This window comes from Hesperophylax consimilis, chromosome 3 (assembly GCF_061612785.1).
Source record: "Hesperophylax consimilis isolate HC1 chromosome 3, BYU_Hcon_1.0, whole genome shotgun sequence".
Lineage (NCBI taxonomy): Eukaryota > Metazoa > Arthropoda > Insecta > Trichoptera > Limnephilidae > Hesperophylax > Hesperophylax consimilis.
Genome location: NC_142838.1, coordinates 22,589,422 through 22,609,867, shown reverse-complemented (window position 1 = coordinate 22,609,867; position 20,446 = coordinate 22,589,422). Strand labels below are relative to the sequence as shown.

Here is a 20,446-nt window from a genome sequence, read left to right as displayed (position 1 = left end):
ATCTGTGCGTCTCTTTATGTTACTTGTGTACTTTGCAAATAAGAGGGAGATGTCGCTATACAGTTTTGTGTGTTGATGATTTGTGGCTGTGTCTTTAGTTTTATCGATTGTATTAACTTAAATTTGTAGTATCTACAGACATTTTAGTAGGTTTTGTTAAATTCAAAGGGGTAAAAACTGAAGCTATTACCTATTTATAATGCAACTCAACCGACTAGCGCACCCACAAACAAAATCACATACATGCCAATTCAATTTTTTTGTAAAAATGAGTAAGTAGGAACTCATTTCAAATTTACGTAAAAGCAATGACAATAACCCCGCTGGCGAGAGCCCGCAGTACTGCCGCGACTAGAGCTACGTAGGTACATCGATGATACCGTGTAGACCTCAGTGCACGGGCAATGTCTGATGATGTTTTGGTGGGAAAAACAAATTCTAAGGTTTAAAATTAATTTCAGTAAGAAATTTTGAAATTTAAAAAAAAAATACCCTTAATTTAGTTATATGTTAAACATTGATTTTAAAAAATGTACTGAAATTCTTTACTGAAGAATAAAAAATTTCGAAAAAAATTAATTTAACCATGAAAATGAACTTTTGAGTATAGATATTGATAAAATAAATATATATATAATGTACTTAGAGGAACAGCTGCGCAGCTTGTTTCATAAAAAATTTAGATTTGGATTTACGGTTAAAATACCAAATTAAACTGATTTTTCATTTTTTTATCAAAAGGTATGCCACATATTAAATATAGTCCAGTCAGTGGGGGATAAAAAAGGGCTCCACCTTGCAAAAGGTTAGGTAGTAGCGATTTTCACATATATGTTGTTAAGATTGGGACTCTAAAGAAAAAAAAAAGTTTTCGACCTTGGGAAGGTCGAGCTCGACCCGCCATCTTGGATTGAAGGTGCCAAAATTTGTTTTTTTCAAAATAATTGTGAAGTGGTCGTTTTTACAACTAAATTGTTAAAGGCAAACTTAAAGACAACTAAATTACCTACATTTTTTGTAGAAAGTTTTTTTTGTAAGTCTAATAGGTAACGAGTTACAGCGGTTGAAAGAAGAAAATTTTTACAAAAAATTGTAAAACTCCAGTTTTCTTGATAAATTTTGTATTGTATTGTATGGAATCGGAATGATTATTTTGGGTCAATTTGCGAGAAGTACGTTCACTATGGAAGAAATCACTATGGATCACATGCAGTCATTGTTTTCGATGAATATCCGCTTGATGATGGTGAAAAAAATACGAAAACCGCAGAAAGACTTCGCCGATCGAAGAATCACATGTCTGCAGATGTTCTTTTCGATGAAACAATGTCAGTTCAAGTTTCACAAGAACGATTTTTAGTCAATGAAAATAACAAATTTTTTTATTTTTCGGAATAACTTTATTGAGTAAAACCTCAAATTGTAATATTTAAATATTGAAGACAATATTAGAGATTTTTAAACGAAAATCTGAAACAGAAAAATCAGAAAAGGAAACGGTCACATCTGGGACTCGAACCCAGGACCCTTGTCTTTCCGGGACAATGCTCTACCAACTGCGCTAATGGGACCCTATTCCCCTCGGTCACTTTTAACTGTATCATACTTCGAATAAGAACTACCAACATTGTCTTCATTTTTTCACCGCACATTTTTATAGGTTTATCTAAAAGACGCTGTCTGGATTGCATTTAGTTCGGGTTGAATCTTGCGATCATACATAAAGATAGTTGCCAATAAAAATGTGCGGTGAAAAAATTAAGACAATGTTGGTAGTTCTTATTCGAAGTATGATACAGTTAAAAGTGACCGAGGGGAATAGGGTCCCATTAGCGCAGTTGGTAGAGCATTGTCCCGGAAAGACAAGGGTCCTGGGTTCGAGTCCCAGATGTGACCGTTTCCTTTTCTGATTTTTCTGTTTCAGATTTTCGTTTAAAAATCTCTAATATTGTCTTCAATATTTGAAAATAACAAAGTCCGTCTGATTTCGATGCTTACAAAGCAATTTATACAGGATGATTTTACAGTTAAGCAGGCTGAAGAAGATGCTGATGAGTTGATTGTCAATACTGCGATTTCCTTGTGTTCATCATATGACGCTGTTTTCATTATTGGCGAAGATGTTGATCTCCTAGATCTGCTGACAGCATTAGCACCACCCAAAAGTAGTATATATCTTCGCAAACCCGGGAGAGGCAAAACTTTTGAAAGACTGTATTTCGCGAATAGTGTGAAATACAAAGAGACGGCTGAGAATATTCTGTTTCTTCATGCCTTTAGCGGCTGAGATACAAAATCGTCCTTCTTCAACCAAGGATAAACAAAAATTTGTTTGCTTGTGCAAAACGACACAAGACTCAATGCCGTGATAGGAATCTTCAAACAACATGATGCAACACCAGAATACATAGCAGTTGCAGGAACACGCTTTCTTGTTGCTTTGTACGGGGGTGACATGGATAAGGAAACCTTGGAAGAAGTCCGCTACAAACGTTTCGCAAAGTCGACAACAAAAAGCAAATTCAATCTTGCCTCTTTGCCACCAACGAACGACGCTGCACGGTACCATGCATTTAGAACGTACCATCAAGTCCAAAAATGGTATGGAATCCAAAAAAATTTAGAAAACTGGGGCTGGAAACGTGACACCAACGGGCTTGTTCCAGTAAGAATGACAAAGAAACCAGCACCCGAGACTTTATTAAAATTTATTTCATGCAATAGTTGTAAAAAAGGATGCGGCGTTGCATGTAGCTGCAGGAAAGCTGGATTGAAGTGTTCTATTGTATGTGGGTGCTGTAATGGTCAAACATGCCGAAATTCGCCAGAGGTTCACATCGATGTCGAGGACGAAGAAGAAGAGATTTTGTCAATGGAAGCCCAGAATCTCAGTATCACAGGCAATGAGTTAGATGATGACATTGATGACGAAGACTGTTATTAAGTAACATAATTTATAGTAACATAATTCATAGTAATGTAACATAATTTCAAAATCTACCATCGCTGGTATATCTGTGGAGTAGACCTACTGAGGATACAACAGTAAGAAAAAATGCGCCATGTTCTCTACCTCATGGTGGTGTGGAAATGAGTTAACAAAATTATTATAATTATGTAATGAATAACCCGAAAAAATTACTAAGTTGGGAATTTCATCATTTTTTAGAAAAATATTCACATTTCCGCCACTGTAACTCGTTACCTATTAGACTTACAAAAAAAACTTTCTACAAAAAATGTAGCTAATTTAGTTGTCTTTAAGTTTGCCTTCAACAATTTGGTTTTAAAAACGACCACTTCACAATTATTTTGAAAAAAACAAATTTTGGCACCTTCAATCCAAGATGGCGGGTCGAGCTCGACCCTCCCAAGGTCGAAAACTTTTTTTGTTCTTTAGAGTCCCAATCTTAACAACATATATCAAAATCGCTACTACCTAACCTTTTGCAAGGTAAAACTCCCCACTGACTGGACTAATATGGATATGTATTTGATTTTTGCTTTAAATTATAAATATCAGCCCTAAAAGATTGCGATTTATTAATGATTTTAGGAGACAAATTTGGCAATTTTTTGAGACAACAGATGCTATTTTTTTAAATATCACATAAATCCTGCCTTATGATAGGCATATGATCAAGTATACAATAAAAAAAATCTACACTGTAAAGAGTTTTGTTTACATAAAAAACCCAAATTGAGTATGAATTTCACGACAATTTTTATGTGTGTGTTATTTGCACAATTCGAGCGTGGACGGAACAGAGGAAGGCCAGACGGCCGGGGGGTAGTAGCCAACCGGCCAAACCAATACATACACATTGTCACTGCACATCAGCATCTGTGTTTATCTGCCGTTAGCCCATTCGAAAACGTAAAATATACCCCGACTGGGGTTGCCAGTCTCACTGGCTTCAGACGGTTGGAAGCAGTTGGGACTCTTGTGCGGTAGTCACATAAAAACATGTGAATCAATAAAATCCCGCAAAGGCAAACCTATGCGTGGGTATTCTAATAAATTGGTAATATATATTTTCTTGATCACATTTCTATGATATTGAAATTAAGTACATACCTACTCGTTTATACTGATGCTTAGATAGATCAAAAGAGATAAATTTACAATTTACTATAAAATAATATAAAAATATAAAACTTATGATGATAGTATTCAGGGTGGCCACAAAAAAAGGATTTCAAAATTCCCTGATAATTCCAGGTTTTCCAGGGCAGTTTCTATATTTTTCCCTGATATGTTTTATTTGGTATAAGGACATATCGTTCAAAATTTTATTTTTGAAACACGATTTACAGATACATAAATAAAGGGAATTCCGTCATCTAAAGCATTTATTATTTCCTTGCACCACAATGATCTATTCAAAACAAAATACACTTATTACAAATTTATGATATTTCGCCTGAAGACAATTTGTGTACAAATGAAAAGACCAAACAAAAGTAAGTACAGTAGAACCCCGATAATCCCAAAAACGCGTAATTCGAAATTTTCGCCAAAAAAATTTCCGCAGAAAAATTTTTTCATACAAAATTTTTTTTAATTTGAAATTCGTTAATTCGTAATTCAAAATTTATTTTTGTCCGCGCGCGAATATTTGTTGGTGAAATTCGAAAAAATTTGATTTTTGCGAAAATAAATCATAATATTTCGTAAATCTGAATCTAAAAGTCAGCCGTGGCGGTAAAAAGCCGAAAAATGTATTTTTACGTGGTTATACATCGTCCTAATTAGTATTATTATTTTGTAAATCTGAATCGATTTACACTGGAATGTTGTATTTTTTCAAATTTATTTCGAATATCCGAGTTTGAAGGGCCGAGAAAATACGTTTTATGCGGATATGTGTCGTAATTTTACGAGTTTACACCAAATATCTGTATTTAAAGGGTCGGCCGCGACGAAACTCTACCGCGAAATTTCGATTTACGCGTAAATGTAGCGTATATTTACGAATTTATTTCGAATATTTGAATTTAAATGGCCCGCTGCGACGGAAATCGGCCGCGAAATCTCGATTTACGCGTAAATATATCGTATTTTTACGAATTTATTTCGAATATCTGAATTTTAAAGGGCCCGCCGCGACGGAAATCGGAAGCGAAATTTCAATTTACGCGGAAATATATCGTATTTTTACTAACTTTACTTCGAATATCCGAGTTAAAAAATACGGCGCTACGGAAATCGGCCGAAAAATTTCGATTCACGCCGAAATATGACATATTTTTACGAATTTACTTCAAATATCTGAACTTAAAAGGCTGATCGCGACGAAAAACTGCCGATAAAATTCGATTTACGCAGAAATATTTTTGCGAATTTACATCAAATATCTTAATTTAAAGGGTCAGCCGCGACGGAAATAGGCCGCGCATTCTCGATTTACACGGAAATATATCGTATTTTTGCGAATTTTTTTCGAATCGAAATTTTAATGATAGAACGTCCAGCGTCCTGCCAGCAGGACTTTACGTACTACCGGTAGGACGTAAGTTTTTTGTTTATATGCGGCTTTGTAGGCCTGCTAGCAGGATGCCGTTAACTGCATTGCATAGTGCGTCTCTTTCTGATTCAGCGAGTTTTTGAATCGTATTTCTGCGATCAGTCTGGCCAAAATGGCGGCGAGTATAAGACGTGGGGTCCGCGTTCGCGTCAAAGCCACGTATTTCGACGAAAATGATGGCCTAAACACATGGAGTCGCAAACATTTTGGTGATAATTACGACATTAGTTATTGTTGGGGCACTGTAAAAAAGTTAGAAAACAATTATGCAAGGGTATATTGGGAAATTGACAAAAAAATATCAACCGTGCCCGTTGGAGTTCTAATTGCTGAAACCGAAAATGACAATTTAGTGGAAGCAAATACAAATGAAGAACATTGTAAGTACAAACTTTCTTATTTTATTCATAGGCTTACGTTTATAGTAAGCCTAGTATATTCCCATAGAAAAAATAGTACTTGGAGGTTGCTTGTTCGTTTCCATTATTTACGTGATTGACAATTTTTTTTTGACAGGCACAACATAAATTAACTTTGCTAAGTTTGACTTGTATGGGTATGTATGCGTATGTATTTGCGTGTCTGTGTGTGTGGGCGCGTGCTTGCCTGTGTGTCTGTGCCTGGGTGTGTGTGTATTAAAAATATTTTTATTATTTTTTAACTGATAAACTTTATTAATGTTTATAAGACAAGGTTTTTATGCATATCACAAAGGATTACAAATTATTATAAGCAATAATTATTAGCCAGAAACACCCATACAAATTGAAAAAATCTTCCGAGAAGATATAATAACTGCCGACGACGAAAAATAATAATATTTGACAATTCTAAGTATTCACCAATAAAATGTAGACATAATTTGTCGCGACGCTATCTAGTGGGGAATTTAGCAAGTAAAATTGCCTTCCCTACTATAATAAAGTATGTTGTTCTTAGGTGAAATAATAAAATAAGCAATAGTTGTTGAACGAAATATTTCTAATACATATTGAATAATTTGACGGGACAGGAGATAGGCCGGCGTAGCTCAATGGATCGATCACCTGACCGGAAATCAGGAGGGTGTGAGTACCGTCGCGACGCGTCGGCGGTTATTATTTCTTCTCGGAAGATTTTTTCAATTTGTATGGGTGTTTCTGGCTAATAATTATTGCTTATATTTATTTGGAAAATAATTTTAAGTTTAAATATATTGAGTACCTACACCCCTTTGCGTCTGTTGATCACTAATAATGGATTTTTTTTCAGCATCGTCTGAATCGGGTTCTTCTTCTTCGAGCGAAGATGACGAGACAAGTATTTCAGTACATCCGAATTCAAGTACAAGCAACGTAAATTCTGCTCGAAATACAACAGTTGCAAAGGGTGTTACCTGGACTTTTCATGAAGCAATACGTGTCGATCAACGACAACAAGGCTATTTCAAAGCTACCTTGCTAGTACCATTGGGGCCCGCACGAAGTATCAAGGATGCATTTTTCATGATATTTCCGAGAGAGAAGCTTAGTTACATAGTCCATTGCACCAACTATTCGTTTCCAGCAAGACAAAAACTGTTGAACGAGAAGGAATTATTAACTGTTTTTGGCATATTATATGCTATGACTCTTCAAGAACTTCCAGATCGACGATCCTATTGGAATACCACCTCTGATGGAATATATCCCCCTGCAAATTTTGGACAAAGATTTGGTATGAGCCGCCAAAGATTTGAGATCATTCTCATGGCATTGCGCTTCACACAATCCTCAGACCTTGATTTTTCTGATAAATGGCGTAACACTAGAACATTAGTAACGATGGTGAATGATAAACTAAAAGATACCATCCATCCTGGGTCAAAAATAACTGTAGATGAATCCATGTTCGCCTGGTATGGAAGGGGTGCGTACTTCAAAAACGGAATGCCAGCAGTTATGAAGATTAAAAGAAAACCAAAAGGAGTCGGTTGTGAAGTAAAAACAGCGTGTGATAGTGACACAAACATTATGATCAGAATGGAAATTAATGAGGGCAAAGAAGCAATGAGTACGAAGAAATGGCAAAGAGAATTTGGCGCAGGAACTGCAACTACTTTGAGATTGACAGAGCCATGGTATGGTTCTGGCAGAGTTATAGTTGGTGACTCTTGGTTTGCTTCAGTCAAAACAGCTGTGGAGTTATTCAAAGTTGGATTGTATTTTATTGGACTGGTAAAGACAGCACATAGTTTCTATCCTGTGTCTGAGATGGCAGCTCAGTGTCCTACGCATAAGGGGGCATCTGTTGTGAGTACAGCAGAAAAAGACTCTGTGCAGCTCACTGCCTGTGCCTGGAGAGACAAAAAGATTCATACATTTGTAGCCACTTGCGAAACGACACTGCCTGGCCTGCCATCACGCAAAAGAAGGTGGGACGATGAAGGAAATTTATTTTACCGAGAAGTCGATCGGCCTAAATTAGTCCAGCAATATTTTGACGGGGCTGCGGCTATCGATATTCACAATCACATTAGGCAGGATGGATTGGCATTGGAGAAAGCTTGGGGCACACAAAAATGGGAACATAGAATATATGCCTCAGTTCTGGGCATTATAGAAACGAATGCGTATTTGGTTTTTAATAATTTCTTTCGCTCCGAACATGATCAGGTGTCTCACAGGTGGTTTACTACCAACCTGGTATTAGCTCTAACTATTAATGACGATGATAACCTACAAGAGAATGAGCCGCCACCACACGAGAACATCGCTCACAGCGGAGAACACATTCTTGAGGCCCTGTCAAAATCAGATGACAGAAAGAGAGTTCAACGCAAATGTATAGTTTGCTCCAGAGTCAACAAAAAACAGCAGAAGGCGAGCTTTTTTTGCAAGACATGTGGTCCGCGATGTGTTTTATGCTCTCCACAGACAGGAAGAAACTGCTTCACCTACCATATCGCGAATGGAATTCCAGCATAATCCTTTTTTTAATTTTCTCAAAGTAAATACAATTTTCACTTACGTTTTTTTTTCTTCATTTTCTTGTTTATTTTCTACCCTGTTATATTAATAAGCGCCCATGTCTTATTTTATTATACCTTTTTTTAATTTTCTCAAAATAAATACAATTTTCACTTTCGTTTTTTTTTTCATTTTCTTGTTTATTTTCTACCCTGTTATGTTAATAAGCGCCCATATCTAATTTTATTAAATAAAATACAGAAAGTTTGTCACCTCTGCCTATTTTTAACATGCATAAAAGTCGAGTACTGCTAGAAGGACAGCCTCTTATATTCATACAAAAACCGCAAAAAATTGCGTACTGCTGGCAGGACGCACACTCGTCGAATTGTCCTTCCGGAAGCTCCTTCCGGCAGGACAAGGGTTTGGACGTTCTATCATTAAGAGCCGGCCGCGACGGAATACGGCCGCGAATTCTCGTTTAACGCGGAAATATATCGTATTTTTACGAATTTAAATTCAGATATTTGAAATAATGGGCCGGCTGCGACGGAAAATTACCGCGAAATTTCGATTTACGCGGAAATATATTGTATTTTTACGAATATCTCAATTTAAAGGGTAGGCCGCGACCGAAATCGGCAGCGAAATCTCGATTTAAGCGTAAAAATATAGCATTTTTACGAATTTATTGCGAATATCTGAATTTAAAGGGCCCGCCGCTACGGTAATCGGCCGCGAAAATAAAGAAATAATTGGTATTAATACGAATTTACAGCTAAAATACCACCCGGATTTGAAGAAGATTTGTAAAAATGTTGATAATGATGATCTTTAAATTTTATTACGACCGTACTGGGTGTCCGACCCTTTTGACACTTTGTTGTAACTTTGCTAGCTTTTTCTTTACAGATTTCGCACCTACATAGTATAGGGTAAAAACCTAGCGGGTGGTTTACGACATGATTGTTGCAAGGGCTATTTACGAAAATAATAATAAAAAAAATACCTACTTATCTAGTTTGTCTTTGTCGGCATATCTTTTGTTACACACGCCGCAAGTAAAAGTAATACAACACAACTTTGGGACTTCACAAATCGTAAATAACGAATTTCGTTTTATTTTTGGAATTCCCTGATATTTTGAGAATATTTTAAAATTCCCTGACATTTCCCTGATAATTCCCGGTTCGGTAAAATTCCCTGATAATTCCCGGTTTTCCCGGTTTTCCAGGTCTGTGGCCACCCTGGTATTGAATTATGTAGTTGTAAGAAAAATACAGAAATATGTACATTTATATAACTAATAAATAATAAGAAATAAATTAAAATGTCAGTTCTATTTTAAATGGGGGCTAACAATAATACATAACTAATATCTAATATTCCAGGTTCAAAAAATCATTTCAATAGTGAAAAATTCCGATTGTTTTTTTTTTCAAGAACTACTAGGGAGATTTCTCCATTCATCACTGCCCAATTCTATTATATTATTATGTTTGCTAAACTTAGGTCGGGTTGTTTAATCGTAAATCCAAATGAATATTTGCCAATACTTTGTATTTTGAACTCCGTTCTAATAGAAGTTTTTTTGGGTTGAGCATTCCAAACTGTTCAACATAACTATTTACAGTGAAGAAGCGAAGTAAAAAAACATCAGGATTTAGCAAAATATAAATTTGAGTTTAGTGTGAAACAATTGGACCTTATGCTTAGTTGTATAATCTGATAAATCTCTTAAGACTAATATTGTTACTCGAAAGTAAATCTCTAGTCACAGTGGGTATCCCGTATCTTCTACAACAATAAAAGTCTCTGCTAATTTGAATGAACTACAGAAAAGGGGCATTTCACCGGCATCAAATATTCAAGCATGAAACTAAATGCTGTTTTGTTTAACAACATATTTAACTTTTTAATAATAATAACGGACAATATACACGAATACAGTATTAAGTAAAAAATACTATGGGACTCTCGGGATACTCGGGACCCCTTCCCGCCACCCGCTACCACACCCCTTCGTTAGAGCGGGTCACAGAATGCTGTGACATTTTCCCGACAATCAGATGTCGATTGTGAGAACGTTCCTCTTAAATTCCTTACATTTTTGACGTACTGAATTTAAAAATAATTAAAATTTTAACATTATTATTATTTTAATTTATTGTTATTAAAAATTTAAGATTATGAAAACTTTATAACAAAATTTGTTAAAGCATCATCGTTCAAAACCTTCAATTGTTGACAGTAAACAATGGGTTTCACAACTTCTAACAAGTTAAAAATGAAGTTGCTGAGACATTATAAGTGGGGACTAATGAGGTCATGGAATATTGATCTTAGCTACACGTTATATGGGAGGATGAAATAGTGTAAACAATACATCAAAGTTGGCATAATATGCCAATAATCGCTTGAGTGGCTAAGGCAAAAATAGTAAAGGGGATAACTTACCAGTGACAGAGCATTAGGGTCGGGCCGAAACGACTCAGGGATAGGCCAGAAGCCGACAGCAAACCCCTTCTGCGCTACCGTGCGGGGGACGTAAATTAACTTCCTGCAGGACTGCCACGCCGTGTTGTTCAGCATGCTCTGCGGACCACCGGGGCCCATGTAGGATGCTCCATTGTTCCAGCGTGTCTGGAATTAATGGGAATATATCAACATTAATACAGAACAGATAATAAAACACGGTTCCACAACCAAACAGAATGGTGATGAAAAACAAACAAACCAAAACTAACTTTGCCTAACTTAACATAACCTATTCATTTATCGTGTTCTGTTTTCTCTAGCTAACCATCACGCCGTTTCTCCGCAGGGGTAGGCAGAGAGGACGGACTGCCAAACCATCATAATATATTCCCTCTCCACTACTTTCTTAGTTCATTCACTCTACATGGCTGGTTACGTGCCCAAACCATCTAAGCATCCCACTCTTTGTCAATATTCTGTTTTATCCGGTTACCGTGAAAAACTGAACATTTTTAAAAGAAGGTCGAGAAATACCAGGCTTTCAGATCTTGTCACTTAACATAGTTAAAGTCATTTCAAGCAATGTTTCGATTCTGAATAGTGGCCTCTCTCCAGGGCACAACTGACGGTAATGTTCTCTTTTGTCATGAAACGATAATATAATAATATACGGCAGAATTAAAAAAAAAAATTTATTAACAAATTTGTATCAACTGCAAGCTATCTTGAGTTCCATTCTTTCAAAAAAGATATTCCTAACTGAATCCAACCCATCCTCTCCTTACTTCCACAGTATATCTTCATCATAGATACAGCAGTCACGTAACTCATGCCAGTTTGAATGTTGACAAATCAAAATGAAAATACACTAACCCCATTTTTTTCACCATCACAGTTGATCACGTCTCCATATATATCCTTATTTTCTAAGTCCATGGGGGCCCCGTTTCCCATGAGCGGGTCATCAAGCCCATCCTCTCGACCCGGGCCATTATTCTCTATGGGCGGTGGGTCGGGCCCGATCTTCTCAAAATTAATTACTACTCCGCTCTGCACCTTCAGGACCAAACTGTCAATGCACTGCATCAGCATGCGGTGTGAGGTGATGCAGTAGGATCGTCCTGAAAGACGGGAAAGAAAAGGTAAGATATAAAGACAAAACTTAGCTTTGAAACAATTCAAAAACTTTATAAGAGTGTATGTATAAGAAATTTAGATTCATTACAAATAATACACCAAGTTATTTTCAAATTTGCATACTTTTTGCAGGCAGCATATAATTAGTTAAATTAATAACATAGAGGTGCACCAACTATCTATAGTTAAAAAATTACATACAAAGACACAGTTTTTAACTTGCTTATAAATGGAGGTGCTAAAGAAATACATAATATAATGAGAAATACTCAGTACGAAATACAAGTACGGCTTCATTACAGTTAAGAATTATTTACATGCATTAATTTTTCAATATATATCACAGATCGCAGGAGCAATATAAGATACTCGAATGTTCCCTACTCGGTATCATTGATTCAGATATTGGTTAGTGACAAAATATATACAATAGGCTTAATATATCTCTATTAGGTCAGGCATCACGTATTTGAATTGAGAAGCTTGAAAGAGTAGATAAAATAAATAGAAAGCGTAAAAGTTTCAAAATAATAATATATTATCAAAGAAAGCATCACTTTGAGGCTTGACATAATGCTATGAAATTATAAATGAAAACAAAGCTTGAAAGTTTTAATATAACGATGAAAAGCTCGAAGCCTAATTTTTTTATATAAGTTTTACGCATTGCATTCGGCACAACGTTAAATGCTTTTAACGTTAAAATTCAGAAATATGATGTTTTAGGCATGATATATAGAATGCAGATCAGTTTGAAATTTTAGGAAAAATTTTCCAGTGTATTCCATTTCCAGGAACAAGAAAGGTTGTGCATAAAATAAAATGTAAGACAAAACGCATCACACAAAGAAATCTGTACAAATGTACCATGGCCTAGAGATGTCAATAAAACTGGTCTACAACCACTCTACGATTTTTGGCATTTTAGGGCAAGTTTTCAAAAACATCTTGATGGCTTGCCATAATGTACAAAATTTGGTACATTAAGGCAAGCCATCGCTCAAGAACGTCTTGAACGATGGCTTGCCGTAATGTACCGAATTTGTAGAACCTAAAAATATGGGATGAACGGTGAAATCTAAGTGCATTAATTGAATTTAAACCGCAATAAGCGTACGTTTCCAAATTAATATTTTGAGGAATGATATTAATTAAATCAAATAGCCAAAACGAAAGCCGAATAGCCATCGCTCGAGTAGATAAGAAAACAAAGGAAAAATATTGAATTGAGATGGATAGGAAGACATTAATCATTCCTCAAGATGGAAGCTTCTAAAATCTAGAGAGGTTAAATGTACAATTTGCACAGTTTGTTATGACTTCGCAAAGAATTTTTTCCAGCTCCTTAAAAAAATCTTACACTGAATTTAAAAAAATTACAGAATGGCTATAAGCAGGGGTTAACCCCTCCAGCATTTGAGGGTCATTTATGACCGGGCGTCCATATTTTATAAAAGTATTTTTATCTTTTTTTCTATCATGCGAAAATATGTAATTTTTTTGACATTAGAAAAAGAAATAATTCTTTCCAGTGTGCTTCAAATATTCATACTGGAATCCATTAATAAAATTCAAAAAATACCCAAAATGAATAATTCATATTGCAACGATTGGTTTAAATTTAAAAATAATTTCTTTTTTTTTTATATGAACGAGATAAAAGGAAAGGTATAGTTTTCTTATAAATTCCCCATACAAAACTAATGTCTTTTTTCAATAACGAGTTCTCTCAATTTTTCTATGATAGGAGTAAAAAATTAAGTAAAAATTTGGTTAGCGTTTTTGACAATATTTTTAATGTTTGCTATTAAAATTTTATAATTTAGAAATAGTCATGTTTATTTTAATTGCATACACAGGAAAGATAATTTTATCTAGTTTCAAAAGCAGTATTTGTTTTTACGGAAAATTAAAATACAAGATGTATATAGCGCATTTGAAATGCACAGAAAACATTGCAAACTGAACAAATGTGATGAATGTACTGTTGAGGTGTTTTTGCACAAAAACGGCGCTATACAAGTCATCCAAGTATTATTATTATTATAAGGGTTAAAGTGTTTTTTATAATAGACCTAACTCATTAAGATGATTAATAAAACACTTTGACAGTTTTTCATGCCCTGAGGACAGACCTATTTATGTATGCACAAGTTCATTTGTTTTCCCATTAAATAATTGGATACTCTGAGAAATCAATAATAGTGATGATTTTAATTTTAAGTTTTTTTATAATATGTAGCTATTCTTAAAAAATAAAAATAATAACATAAAATTAAAATGGTGTTTTACAAATTAAACATGAAAACAATAAATAAACCATGATGACAAATAGTAATAATTCGACTTCGAAAAATTTTTAATATTAATTTAGTAAAAGTACATATATACATACATAAAATTTATAATGAACTAAGCTTTTTCTACATACTTTGTAAGCAAATAACCACCACGATTGTTATCCGACGGACACGTCACATTGTCATATTGATAATTTTTTGGACTCGGAATATCTACTCTAAGCATGAAATTAATCGGCCGTTATCCACAGCAACCTAAGAAAACATGATGTCAAAATAATAAATAGAAGAACTAGAATAATGGGTATGTTAGTTACCTCCGGTGACTTCACACATGGCGTCTATGGGGGAAGTATCAGAAGGCACGAGCCCCGAATCCCGCTCCACGGCCGGGGTCCCAGACAAGCGGAGCACCAGAGAGAACAGTCTCTGGTCCCAGCGGAACGGCTCCCGAGTCAGCTCCGAACCGGGGATGGGGCAATTCATCGGCAGATTGAACTGGAAACAAGATAAAAAGAATTTCAAATATGGAAATTTAAAAACAAATTAGTCGGGTGTAAATTCTATATGGGTAGTTAAGAAAATGTCTAAGGTTTATATTGAAAATAATTGCTTTTAACTTTAATTCAATATGAAATACATATTAGAATTTTTTTTAATGTGATACCACACAAGAGTTCCAACTGCTTCCAACCGTCTGCAGCCAGTGAGACTATGGCATCCCCTATTGGGAAGCTATTGAATTGGAAGCTGAAGGTAGTGGAGAGGGAAAGAAGATCAGGGAGAAAAAGGTGGGGAAGTACCTGGCTGCCAAATCTGGTCACCAAACACGGCCAAAGCCATTTCAAGCACGGTTTCAATTCTGAATGGCGGTCTTACACCAAGGCGATAAGGAGAATCTTCCATTTCAGAACGTGCCGCAAATACACTATATATTATTTTGAATTAATAAATTGTGAAATAACACAGATTAATATAAAAAAATTTACTTGCGCATGCCAGGATTTAAACCCGTGACATCCGGCTAGCTAGCCGATGGCCTTAACTCTCGACCACGGAAGACAATCGGAGGTGATTGGACCCATTACAGCAGCATGATTTAAAAAATTACAGTTTAAGAATTTAATTCACTGAAAACCTTAGACATTTTCATAACTATCTGTATATAATTTACTGATAAGCTTCATAGTGCTTTCACACAAAGAAATTCGTCATTTGTAGAATTGCTTGTGTTACAAAGTAGTGTTTAGCACCATTTTTGAGTGCTCACCATTATGTAATTACAGCGAAATTGGATATACAGGCGCATCTTCAAATATTGCTAATCTATTAAGAATCTCTTAAGTAATCCGGTGAAAAACGGGATTGCAGGCCTTTAACGAATGAATTGATATGTTTCAACACCCGCTACGTTTAGGGATTCATGTTCATCGGGTAAGGTGTTCAGGATGCACCTACCCACCAGCTGCATGGTGCTAGATCCGAAAAAAAAAAAACTAATATAGATGTTCTTCATTGAACGGCCAAAAACTGTGAAATGGTGCTACATATTAAAAGAAAACTCCAACACCTTGATCACGTCTTGAGGTATGGATGTTTTAATATACTAACCCCCCAGATAGAGACATTTATTTAAACTCCAATACCTTGATCACGTCTTGAGGTACGGATGTTTTAATGTACAAACCCCCCAGATAGGGACATTTATTTAAACTCCAATACCTTGATCACGTCTTGAGGTACGGATGTTTTAATGTACAAACCCCCCAGATAGGGACATTTATTTAAACTCCAATACCTTGATCACGTCTTGAGGTACGGATGTTTTAATGTACAAACCCCCCAGATAGGGACATTTATTTAAACTCCAATACCTTGATCACGTCTTGAGGTAAGGATATTTTAATATACTGACCAGGCCCCCAGATATGGAGATTTTTGCCGTGTCAAATTAAATTATTAAGATTGTGGTTAAACACTAAGTTTATGGAGAAAAACTGTAATGCACATTAACCTCTTGTCAAGGATACTATATAATATAACTAGTTATTTCTGGGGAAACACATTATCTCGTAAGACAGTACTATTTACAAAAATATAATTTTACTAAAAACAAGTAAGTTATGTATTACGAAAATAAAATCTTCAGGCGCATGGCAATAATTTTGCATCGGCGATCAAGAAATTGAATAAACAATACATTTTTTATTATATTATTACAAATAATTCAATATTAGTGTTTTGAATTTTGTCTGCTTCTATTGAACAACAATAAAATGAATTTTCTATTATTTGGATTTAAATTCAATCACTCAGAAATATTAGTGTTTCAGAAAACATATCCATTTTTTTAAATGATTCCATCAAAATGCTATGTATAAATAGTTTATTTCAAAAGCATAGATTTTGTACAAATTAGACATGTACGGATGGTGTTATTTGTACAATCATAAGTGAATATTGGATGAGGATTATAAATAAATGGCAAAGTACAGGAAAATAGGAGTTGCACAGTTTGGTTTTTGCAAACATCTATCTATACAGCTCTCTAACTTCTATGCAAAACCATGAGTCTGATGAAAATTCAATATTTAGTCCACCAAATCCATCATAAAATAAAATATCAATAAATGTTCCACGGATTCAAATTAATGCTGTAAAAAATTCATACCAGAATTTTATTTGGTAAACTTGTCGAGTTCCGCTGCTTGCCTTTGTTCTTTAACTTCTCCATCTAATGTTCAGTATTTAAGTCTCACATGCACAAAATAGGTTTTTAGGGTTTATTTTGGGTTATTTTAATAATTTATGCATATTTCATAACCTGAGAACTTTGATTGAGATTTTGGACCCAAATGGTCATTAAGTGTGCATGGCTTCAAATTTTTAAGATTCCGTCATCACAGCACATTATTTAAATTGTTTGTATTTAAACCACTTCTATTGAAAATATTCATTAGCACTTGGTGAAAATAATTTTATTTGAGAAGTCATCAATTATCCTTAAAAAAGTTACTTAAAATCCTTAAAAGACTTACGACTGCTACGACTACAATTTTGCATAACTTATCGACGTTAAAACTATTTGTTCTTCGTAAATTGAAACTAACTTTTTGACTGTTGCCATAACGTCAAAGAACTATCAAGTATTATTATATTTTAATAAACACCTACATAGTTAATTGTCAAGTCCTACAATTTTGCGCAGTGAATTTTTCTCCTAATTTAATTTTTTTTTTTATGAAAGTGTATTACATACATTTAACCCTTCAGTACTTTCATCGTTTTTGTAGTTTGCAATGTTTTCTGTGTATTTAAAATGAGCCATACACATCTTATTTTTTAATTTTCCGTAAAACAAATAATGCTTTAGAAACCAGATAAAATTATTTTTCCAGTGTATGCATTTAAAATAAACCTCACTCTTTCTAAATAATCAAATTTTAATATAAAACATGAAAATGTTGTAAAAAACGCTAACCACAATCGAAAAAAGAAAAATATCAGAAAAATTGATAGATCTCACTCAATATTACTAAAACACTTACGTTTTGTTTGGAGAATTTGTAAGAAACTGTACCTTCACTTTTATCTCGTTCATAAAATAAGAAATAATTTTTATAAATAAACCAATTGTTACGATAACGACGCGAAATATGAATTAGTCATTATGGCTATTTTTAGGATTTTATTAATGGATTCCAGTATAGATATTTGAGGCAAACTAGAAAGAATTATTATTTCTAGTTCTAACGTCAAAAAAATTAAGTGTTTCCGCATGATAGAAAAAAGATAAAGATACTTTTATAAAATATGGACGCTTGGTCATATATGACCCTTAAACGAGGGGTCAAAGAGGTATTAACGACAGTTAAATTAGTGTTTCGACATCTCCGAAAATTAAGATGTTATGAGCTTTTGAAGTGAAAATTAGTAAAATGTATGCAATAGTGTCCCTTGAAGTCACACGCAGTACTATTCATAATTGTATGCAGTGCTGCAGTATCGCCGCACATTTCCTGTAACATCGCACTCGACCGGCGCAAAATCAAAAATCAATATTTTGACGGCTTATATCTTCAGGACTATTTGGTATTTTCCAAAAATTCTTAAACTTCTGTCCTCAGTATGCTCTAATTAATAGGATACATTTGTAAAAAAAAAAAACGAAAAATCAATTTGTAGGAGACAACTTCATTATTTTGAAAGAAAATTGAATTTGCTTGTTAAGGCTTGCTAGTATAATATAAGGTAAGTACTCACATCTTCTTGAACCCCTCCGTTGCTAGATAATTTTCCACCATCGGTAATAACAACTATGACGGAGGGCTCCAAGTAGAATGGACACCTTCCCTGACCATAAGTATCAATGCCCGTCTGCATCCTGTTGATATTCAAAACGTCAAAAGCGTGTTTCAAAGCTGCCCCCATTGTTGTCATTCCAAAGCACTGGAGGTTTTTCAGTTCATTTATAAATGTCGCCAAGTTCTCTTTCCATCCAGCCTAGAATCAAATGACATGAGATTATGTATATAATTATCCCAAACCAATTTCAGTAATCTAAAGCGATGACATTTTCCTTGAATGCTAAGGTTATACACCCAAATGGTTATCTCAGCAAACATCATTCAAATATATTGATGAGTAACATAATATGACATACAAGCTAGGAGATAAAAATGACATTACTTAGTCATTAATAAACAATTCTTTGTAAGTGCAAAATATGCAAATTTTATGTTATTGTGGCAGGAGTTAACAGGAGATACTCAACGTTGGTTGGAATATAACAGTTGATATAAAACTAAACAGTTTGTTGAAATTAACACATTATTTTCACTTTCGGTGAGTACGAAATGAAATTCCCTCCATTGTTTTAAATTAGGAAGGTGACAAGAGCCAATCAAACGGGAGATGCGCACGCACGTCAATTCGCCATTGCGAGCCTCTGCGCGAGCGACGGCAGAAGACGTTGAGCCGTATGTATCATGCTTCTTCTTTGAAGCCGTGATTTCTCATAAAATATGTTCTCGAAAGTCAAAATACTACGTAGACTAGTGAGATATAGAATACTGCGTGCATGTAAATAATTTTTAACCCATATTTCATAGCTAAATGATCGGAAATGTGAATTTATGAATAGTCACTGGCAGAAAATCGTACCAACCTTGATGTTTACGGGTGGCTCTTCAAAAGTCAGCAACATATACCTATCACCTCTGCTTTCAGGAGACCTTTGACGTACCTATAAACAATTTAAAACTTTCACAATCACACTCACTTGATAAATATTAAAATTAGAGTTAGATAACCTCAAATTAGAGCAGTCAATATTCCGAGACGTACCTTAACGAACGTTTCCACGGCCCCCTTGGCCACATCCAGAAGCGTTGGGCGTCCACCCAAATAAGCTCTTTGATTCATAGAAGCCGAAGTATCTATTAAGAATACTATAATTGTCATTTTGAAGCCTGATAATATATTCTTCCTAAATACATTGAAATAAACACTTAAAAGGGTCTAAAAAAAGCAAAATGGCCACTTCATCGCACGCAGGTCCAGAGAGCGACCATTCCGCAGCCGCTTCGACAAACAGCTGAACAAGCCTAAACGCCACGACACTCGCAGCACAGCATAGGTACCACGTGACCTCCCTACACATTCGGCCGTTCGGGTACTGGCGGAAAGCCGTTCGGGTCCGCTCGGCTCCTCTCGTACTCGCACAACCAAACCAACATAATATCTCCCCACTCCTTGCACATATTATAGGTAAACATTCATTCTTTTTGTAGCATTTTGTTTGTCTTGTTGATTTTTAAAGTTTGTCTCCATAAAAAATCTTATTATTTTGAAATGAGCCGCCTGAATTATCTCGCCATTGCTACGCTGCCAATATTTTAAAAACCGAAAACTGTGTGTTATTGAGAACGAATCTTTCGCAACGGACGAAAAACGATAGAGCGAGAATTTTCAGAACGAAGGAAAACGACTATTCTGCTGATAAAAAGCTCCTACAAACGAAAACGAAATTGCTCGTACGGTATATTATTATGACTGTGTTAAAATGTGTAGGTAC

At 35.0% G+C, this 20,446-nt stretch overlaps 1 protein-coding gene across 1 annotated transcript in view; it reads right to left on the bottom strand.

Annotated features, from left to right (window-relative positions):
* Positions 1 to 19,957, bottom strand: part of IntS6 (integrator complex subunit 6) — a 32,850-nt gene extending 12,893 nt beyond the window's left edge. Inside the window, exons 1-6 of the mRNA XM_089649416.1 lie at positions 19,717 to 19,957; positions 19,538 to 19,615; positions 18,634 to 18,873; positions 14,688 to 14,868; positions 11,807 to 12,054; positions 10,913 to 11,098 (exon numbers count right to left, since the gene is read on the bottom strand). Coding sequence (XP_089505542.1) covers positions 10,913 to 11,098; positions 11,807 to 12,054; positions 14,688 to 14,868; positions 18,634 to 18,873; positions 19,538 to 19,615; positions 19,717 to 19,833 — 1,050 coding nt within the window. The 5' untranslated portion in view covers positions 19,834 to 19,957. The remainder of the gene's footprint in view (positions 1 to 10,912; positions 11,099 to 11,806; positions 12,055 to 14,687; positions 14,869 to 18,633; positions 18,874 to 19,537; positions 19,616 to 19,716) is intronic.
* Between the last annotated feature and the right edge of the window lie 489 nt (positions 19,958 to 20,446).